We start from the raw sequence: 7797 nt of genomic DNA, 5'->3' as shown, positions 1-7797 counted from the left end.
ATGTATCAATAATTTGAAGTTTTGATAGAATTGAGAATTCGTCCATTTTTATGAGGTATACCGTATAGTATGTGTACTTATTAAATTTATATATATAAAAAAATTTAATATGAATTTTATTCATTTTTTAAGGACCCTAGGCTATATAGACATTTATAACAAAAAAGATCAAACATATTATTATTAGAGTGAAAGAAATTGTTAAACTAGAAAAAATAAGTATCTCATCTCTCCGAATTTATACTCTAGTAATAAATACAGCAAAAGATATTGGTTATAAAAATTCTTTGCCATTTCAAAAAAATGTAGGAAATAAAAGCAAAAAATTTAAAAAGAAAAAGAAAAATTCCATTGAAAAGCTTCATGTATAAATAGCTCACACATGCAAGTAGGCTCATAATCAGTAATCACGACGCTCCCTCCGCCGCCGGCGATTCACCAACGATGGACGAATCTTGGCGAATGAGGATCGGAATGCCGTCTCCGCCACCAAACCACCATCTCCGGCGACCCTCCGCCTCCCACCGCCGGGAGCCTACCTCCGACCCTGAAGACTTCAGCGACGTCTTCGGTGGGCCCCCTCGCACGATCCTCTCCCGCCAGTTCTCCTCCGGCTTCCCGCGATCTTCCACCTCTTCTACGACCTACTTCTACGAGGAGATTTTCCGGCAACCGGAGAAGGTACCTCCGGCGGGGAAGAGTGGACGGAGCTTGCCGGAGTTCAGGATCCCCGGCCATCAGAAACGAGAGAAAAACGGTTTCTACAGCGATATCTTTGGGTGGGATGATGAGAGGGTGGTGAGGTCTCGATCGAGATCGAAAACGAGCTCTTCGTCGGTGCTCAGCTCGGAGGAGCTCAGCCCTCTCCGGCCGGCCTTCTTCGCTGACGGCGGCGGCGATGACGTGTCCTCTTTCGCTTCGAAACTTAGGTAATTTTTTCATTCCTTTACTTAGCAACTGAGTTCGCCTCTTTTTACCTAAGATTGGATCCTAATTTTGAAAAATCATGTAATTGGAAGAAATTAGGGTTGGAGTGTGTAAATTAGGAGAGTTGAAACTGAAATTTCGATTCGTTTTAGGCCGATTAATGTGAGGAGTAGGTGGAATTCAACAAGGATGGAGAATGAAGATCAGAAAAGCATGATGCCGCCATTTTCAGGCAGTCATCACTGCCACAATGGTGAAAGCCATGGCACAGACAATCTGAGGAGCTACACTTTCGGATTAAGTCGAAGAAACGCCTCCCCGGAGACGATCAACCTTGAGCCGATTTCCAATAGCAGCTTCAGAGTGTCTGCAGATGACATGGAGCTCAACAACTCACCATCATCTGCAGTTTCCTCTGTCTGCCACTCGGTATGGCGTGAGGCTGAGGTGGAGGGCAAGGTTTTGAGGCCGGACGAGGTGGAGCAGGAGGAGGAGGATGAGGTCATGAGCTCCTATGTGATTGAGATCAACTCCGAGAACAGGGAAGGGACTTGTGAATCCAATGGCGTTGATGAGGCCATAGCGTGGGCGAAGGAGAAGTCTCAAACACACAATTCGGAGTGTGAGGCAGAGAAAACCACACAAGGTTTGTGTGAGTTTTTCTCTTCTCTCATTGCTTCTTTCTTTAATTCTGTTGATTGGATGTTGATTGTGCCTTTTTGCAGATGTTTTGAGTGGACAGCAGGTTTCCGAGGGACATACAGACAGTTTCGGATCATTGGTATTGTTATGGATCATCATGTTGATCATTGGTATTGCTTAGGATCATCATATGGTTGTGATAGTTATTTCTGTTGTTCATTTGCAGGATAAGCAGCAGGTCAAGTGGGAAATAGTAGAAGACGAACAACAACTCGAATGCACGGTATAAAGCTTTAGTTCTACTGCAATCATACATAAAACTAGTTATTGATAGTTGAGGCCTTTAGTTCTACTGCAATCACATCATAGTTGAGGCCTTGGTTGGAATGGCGTTGTGATCTCATAACTCGCCTTGGACTTTCGCTTCGACTTATGACAGTCGACTAACTATCTCTAAACGAAGCAGGTACAAACAGAAATGGATATTCAGGATGAGAAGATCAGATTATGGTCAAGTGGCAAGGATGCTGACATTCGACTTCTGCTTTCTTCATTGCATCATGTGAGATGATCTTTTAATATAAAGAAATCCAGATGATGTAAATGTTGGATTACACCAAATATATATCTCTCTTTGCTTGGCACTCAGATCTTATGGCCGAACAGTGGCTGGTTACCAGTGCCTTTAGCAAGCATAATCGAATCCTCACAAGTGAAAAAATCGTATCAAAAGGCGCGGCTGTGCCTGCACCCAGACAAGCTCCAACAAAGAGGCGCAACGCCCCAACAGAAGTATGCTGCAGATAAAGCCTTTTCGATTCTACAGGTGAGTTTGAGTTACTGCACAAGTTGAGAGTTGGCCAGAGGGTTCTTGTCTTAACTTATGACTTGATTGTAGGATGCTTGGGCTGCATTCATCTCTATGGATGTGTTTTAAACAATGGAATACTGGTTTCGATATTTCAACAGGTCATCGACGAGGGTAGAAAGATGCAAACTATGTATGCAGGAAGGCTGAGTAGATATGTGAAGAGTGTGTTTTGACTCAGTGTGTTGTTTTCGGTAAATGCAATAAAGTAATAATGGTAGCAAATTCACTTTATATGATCATATGAAATATACAATCAGTTTACTGCAGCAGAAAGTAAGATCAGAAATTTTTATCGCATGATGACTCGATTCAAAAAGCAAAATTATTGCAAAAACAATTGAGAAAAGAATCAAACCACCAAATACAAAATGTTGCAAGTATCTAATTGATCGATTGCAACAAAGAATTCAAGCTAAAGAGGACCCCTTCTCATTCTCACAGGAGAAAATTTCATGTGGAAGACATTTTTATTCGGGGAAATGATGGATCGAATTAGCACTTGTCTTGTGCAACCGAAAATAGGAGAGGGAAAACTGTCCTAGATACGATCTTGTGACTGCCAGAATGATCTAAATCATATTTGTATATCTGTTCTACTTTGTTCTGGTGATGACTATATGCGTTAATTCTACAAGCGCCCGCCTCGACCTCTGAACAACCTCGTCCCCGTTTTCTGGAAGGGCGTCGATTGCAGCTGATGCAAGGCTAGCATGCTTTGCTGCTAGCTCTCTAGTTCTTTGGATTCCACTACTCATTGAGAGATATTCTAGAGCCTATATAGAGAGACATAGAGGGAGAGAGCTCAATAGTTTGGAGAGATGATTACCATACATTTCTCTTTTTTCAAAAAGGCACATGAGGAAAAGAAAAATCAAATAGACGTGTTGACAGATGATCAAGTAATAAAGCAAACTTACCCGGTCCACATTTGAAGACTTTTCAAATCCTTGGTTGACAATCACCCGAAGTTCAGGAAATTCCTCAATAGCGAACAATATAGGAGCGGTGACAATCCCCTGGAAAAAATTATTTGAAATTTTTGGCATGTCATTTTATAGCCATTCATTGTTTAGGCAATTGTGTACAGTTCAAATGAAATGGAGAACTTACATGGCGAATGTCGGACAAGGACCCCTTCCCGAGGGAAGTTGATGTGCCGGTGAAATCAAGAACATCATCAATTAACTGAAATGCCAACCCCTGCAAACACACATGCAAGCAAGATTTCAACATAGAACTATATTGCAGGTAACAGAAACAGCAGGAAAAGATTATTAAAATTGAAGTCATAATAATAGTATTATTACTACTATTTTATAAAGAAATCAGGGACGAGAACATGACATTAAAACATTTACAATAACATATTGCAACCAATATTTGAGGCATCTAATATGCACACAGAATATACACAGATACAGACAAACTAGGATAAAACTATAACATCAGAGAATTAAATCCCCACCCTCCATCACCTCGCGTAACACCACCTTACAACCCTAGCCTAAAATACAGCACATTAAGACAGCATGTAGTCCACTAAAAACACAGCTCACACTCCCAGTTTAATTGTACTAAAAGAAAGAAAGACAACAGAAAAAATACAAACCAAGTTCTTGCCGTACTCAAAAGCCAAATTTGAAACATCTGACGTTTGTCCAGCAAGAAGGGCAATAGCCTTACAACTATTGGATATCAATGACGCAGTTTTGTAGTATGTCTTTTCCATATAGTATTCCATGCTGAACAAAAGCAACACATACAATATTTTAGGAAGAACAAACATATGATAAGACAAGAAAAGTGTGTGAAAGGTCAAAGGAGAACAGTTGCTTATATCATGTGATATAGTTCTGCATGTTACCACTACAGAGAAAACAGCAAAACAAAAAAGAAGTCATAAGCCCAGCTAGCAGCATACCTGCAGCGCTGATCAGATGTAATAGTCATTTGCATGGTCTCACCAGTGACTAGATGTTCCACGACTTTAGCCAGGAGAGAAACAACCTGTAACAATTACAAGAAACATAAATGATATCTCTAGCATGATTCTTGAGCATGTGTATGATCAGCCTTCCATAGTCACTCTATGCTTGTGATGTAAGTGCATAAAGAAATGCTTATCCTCAACATGTAAAGGCTTAAAGGTACCTCTGTGTTTTTCAAGGAAGCAAGAGCAACACAAGCTCTAGATAGCAAAAAATCTCCAGCCAACACAGCCAACTGTAATTTAAACAAAGAAAACGTGACTCGGTAGACAAATAACCTAAGTCAAAAGGTCGACCAGACTAAGATGATCTTTGTTTGAAATTTGAAATTCAAGTTCCTTGCCACTTTTTGCTTATAGCCGAGGGAGTTCAAAAGGATATAAATCACATACCTTATTTCCCATAACAAAGTTCAAAGAGCCAATACCCCGCCTTGTATCAGCATCATCCAACACATCATCATGGAGGAGGCTAGCAACCTATTATATTACATGGATATTACTAAATGAAGATTCAACTGGCCAATCCATACCAAATAACTAAAATAAGAAAGTATATCGAACACAGTGAGAAGGTAAGACACCATAAAGCTACAAAATATGGTTCTCCACATAATTTTGGCATAACTAATAGTAATGTATAAGAACGAGACATGAAGTGGAGAAATGTGTAAACGACATTCTAGGAAGAGATAATCACTGACATGGATCATCTCTGTAATCTCAGCAATGCACTGTTGTCTTGTACGCAACTCTGAAGACAGGGCATTGACTGCAGCCTCTGTTGTCTGCCTTTGGATTGGTAAGTCTAGAGCCGTTGCCATCAATAAAAGGACCTGCATAAGTAAATCAATTAACAAAATTACAACGCATTCCTTCATTTTTTGCACAGGAGCGCAAAAGAGAGGGGAAATTAGTGGTGTAACAAATGGGGCCGCAGAAATCAGATTGGAATGGTAATCTTACAGTGGGTCTGAATCTTTTTCCTTCAACTCCCAATTTGAAAAAATACTCTGCAGCTGAGGCAAGCTTGGGAACCTATATGAGTATTAAATAAGTGTTAATTACCTTCATTACACATCCATCTGTTGGAAAACATAATCAACATTGTACATGTCATACCTCCGCAACTACCATGGACCTCAAGCGATCCGCGAGAATCGATAGTTCATCAGCAACAAGAGAAAAGGGGTCTACTTGCTCCTTCAGTATGAACAAGAAGGTTGGCCACACAATAAAGCACATCTAAACAAGCTGGCAACAATTGGAGTATTTGAAAAGTGATTGCAGTTTAGTTAAGTTAGGCACTGACCTCAATTGCAGAGCTACTCTGAAGTTGAACCTGTTCCCCCACGGTACTAATGGCATATGACACCCAAGAATAAATAACTCTGCAACTCAAAACCTACTAATAAACAGTAACAAAGAAAATATGATACAATGTAGCGGTAAAAATATGTTCATTGAAAAAATAAACATGGCATAATTCATACATCAAGAGCAGTGAAATATGTGATGGTTGCATATTCATTGCCACAGTTAAACAAATGTCACCAATAACAAATGCTGGAAGCCCCGAGCTAGAGAGCATTTCCCATTTAGCAGAACATAATTTTTCAGATTAAGAAACGGAATCAAATAATAAGATAGGTTCCTCAATCTCTGAAATCATAAAAAGAAAAATGCAAAAAAAAAGTAATCTTTCACAGCCTACTTATTAATAAAGCTTGCTTAACCCATAAGCAAGCTCCATTAATTATGAAATCATTTACACCTACCAACTGTTCGATCAAATAACCATAAACAGAAACAATAATAGCTCCGAAACAAGCTTCACTAATAACCGCGAATTTCAAAATCCAGAGCTGAAACTAACAGGAAACAGCTCCCACTCAAGCACACGACGCAAAAACACACAAAATCCAGACTGCCACTAATCCATTCTAAGATCAAATACGAGGGCGTGAGTTCACCTCTCGAGAAGACTGGAGAGGGTTGCGAAAGTGGGAGGAATGCTCGAGCAGCAGCGGCGCGCTCTCGCCACTTCCCAAAGACGAGTAGACCCATTGACCACGGGCGTAGCCCGACCTCGCTAACCGGGCGAGCCCTCTGACCCGCATCATCTCAGCTTCTCACTGCGTATTTGCTGGTTCTTCAATTTTCTCGGATCGGAACAATTGGTGAGGGGAAATTTATTGATCGGTGATCGGTGGTGATAAAGGAATCATAAGCCGACATTAAATTTTTGTGCAAGAAATTACGAAAATTGACAGACGGCTACTTGCTCCGAAACCACATGACCTATCTATGTGTTTTCATGGCAGCCATGAAATTGTTAGCTTCATATTGGCCCAATGAAAAGCCCATTAGTAGAGTCGGCTTTCATATTATTCATGTTCATTACAAAAAACATTTTTAGTTACTTGTACTAAAAGAGATTAAAGTTACCCTAATTTCATGATGTATAGACACACAAGGATGTGATCAAATTAATAAGTGAAATTCTGTCAAAAATCAAAGCAAATCTCAGTCATTGGATCTTGCAATGTAACCGTTAGATTAATGTCACGTGTCGTCTAATAGTGTAGATTGTGTAGCCTAATAATGTAGCTCGGCTAATAATGTAACGCGTTTTAGTCTAATTATGTAGATTGTGTAGTCTAATAATGTAGATCAGCTAATAATGTAACACTTTTCGTGTAATAATGTAGCTCGGATATTATTATCCCAACCATCCAATCTAAGGATCCAATGGCTGAAATCTGCTTTGATTTTTGACAGAGTATCACTTATTGATCATAATGCACCCCTAGACACGCATATACATATATCCATAATTTTAGCTATATTCTTTGTTTTAAATAAGATAAAAGTTGAAAGGATTGAAGAAAAAACTAATTGTAGTACACTATTTTTCATAATATAATGAGTGAACTACATAAATAGTACATGCTCTTTCACTTTCGCACATAAATGATACCTCAGGTCTTAAATCTCAATGCCTCGGCTCGTTTCATAGCCAACCAAATTGTTATTGTTTGTTTTTTGTGTATGTAGAATAGTTAGTTGGAGACGCGACATATAAATTTATGTTCGTTCATAATAATAACAAAATTCGCCGTTTAATACTAATATAGTAGTAGCCACTTTTCATGTAAAGACAAAACCTTGACATTTCCATTTGATTGTTTTGTACCACCTATCCGTAGTTATTGTTTTAACAAAAATTAATTACAGATATACATTAGCAATATTTATATAATATGATATAAGGTCGTGATTAATTGAGATTTTTAGCCTAACCACTTATTTTTATTAAATAAGTGGTCCAGAATTTACCACATGGAAAATATTTTTAGATTAATTAATT

General features: G+C 39.1%; 2 protein-coding genes across 4 annotated transcripts; one reads left to right on the top strand and one right to left on the bottom strand.

Moving 5' to 3' along the window:
* Positions 1 to 381: 381 nt before the first annotated feature.
* On the top strand, positions 382 to 2671 carry LOC121741969 (auxilin-related protein 2-like). Its single transcript, XM_042134962.1, has 7 exons — positions 382 to 929; positions 1080 to 1573; positions 1653 to 1708; positions 1796 to 1852; positions 2036 to 2131; positions 2219 to 2395; positions 2468 to 2671. Exons 1-7 carry the CDS (start codon positions 445 to 447, stop codon positions 2504 to 2506), a joined length of 1404 nt encoding a protein of 467 aa, XP_041990896.1. The 5' UTR covers positions 382 to 444; the 3' UTR covers positions 2507 to 2671.
* A 77-nt stretch (positions 2672 to 2748) lies between these two features.
* On the bottom strand, positions 2749 to 6756 carry LOC121741970 (solanesyl diphosphate synthase 3, chloroplastic/mitochondrial-like). Of its 3 annotated transcripts, none has more exons than XM_042134963.1 (12): positions 6401 to 6756; positions 5740 to 5832; positions 5550 to 5630; positions 5394 to 5465; positions 5132 to 5263; positions 4821 to 4907; positions 4592 to 4663; positions 4362 to 4447; positions 4050 to 4182; positions 3551 to 3640; positions 3358 to 3456; positions 2749 to 3213 (listed from the first exon to the last, which is right to left on the bottom strand). In XM_042134963.1, exons 1-12 carry the CDS (start codon positions 6548 to 6550, stop codon positions 3034 to 3036), a joined length of 1275 nt encoding a protein of 424 aa, XP_041990897.1. In that variant the 5' UTR covers positions 6551 to 6756; the 3' UTR covers positions 2749 to 3033. The 3 variants fall into 3 exon arrangements, with proteins under 3 accessions (XP_041990897.1, XP_041990899.1, XP_041990898.1); XM_042134965.1 differs by having other exon boundaries at positions 5740 to 5835; positions 5921 to 6536; XM_042134964.1 differs by having other exon boundaries at positions 5740 to 5835; positions 6401 to 6536.
* Between the last annotated feature and the right edge of the window lie 1041 nt (positions 6757 to 7797).

The sequence above is a fragment of the Salvia splendens genome, chromosome 7, assembly GCF_004379255.2.
Source record: "Salvia splendens isolate huo1 chromosome 7, SspV2, whole genome shotgun sequence".
Lineage (NCBI taxonomy): Eukaryota > Viridiplantae > Streptophyta > Magnoliopsida > Lamiales > Lamiaceae > Salvia > Salvia splendens.
This window is presented reverse-complemented; position numbering and strand designations above follow the sequence as displayed.

Excerpts from the sequence above, each read along its gene's own strand:
- LOC121741970 (XM_042134963.1), bottom strand. The coding sequence starts at position 6,550 with ATGATGCGGGTCAGAGGGCTCGCCCGGTTAGCGAGGTCGGGCTACGCC. Across the intron at positions 4,908-5,131 it reads AGATTACAGAGATGATCCAT|GTTGCTAGCCTCCTCCATGA; the intron begins GTCAGTGATTAT and ends GTAATATAATAG. Across the intron at positions 3,457-3,550 it reads CCTTGTCCGACATTCGCCAT|GGGATTGTCACCGCTCCTAT; the intron begins GTAAGTTCTCCA and ends AATTTTTTCCAG.
- LOC121741969 (XM_042134962.1), top strand. The coding sequence starts at position 445 with ATGGACGAATCTTGGCGAATGAGGATCGGAATGCCGTCTCCGCCACCA. Across the intron at positions 1,709-1,795 it reads CAGACAGTTTCGGATCATTG|GATAAGCAGCAGGTCAAGTG; the intron begins GTATTGTTATGG and ends GTTCATTTGCAG. Across the intron at positions 2,396-2,467 it reads AAGCCTTTTCGATTCTACAG|GATGCTTGGGCTGCATTCAT; the intron begins GTGAGTTTGAGT and ends ACTTGATTGTAG.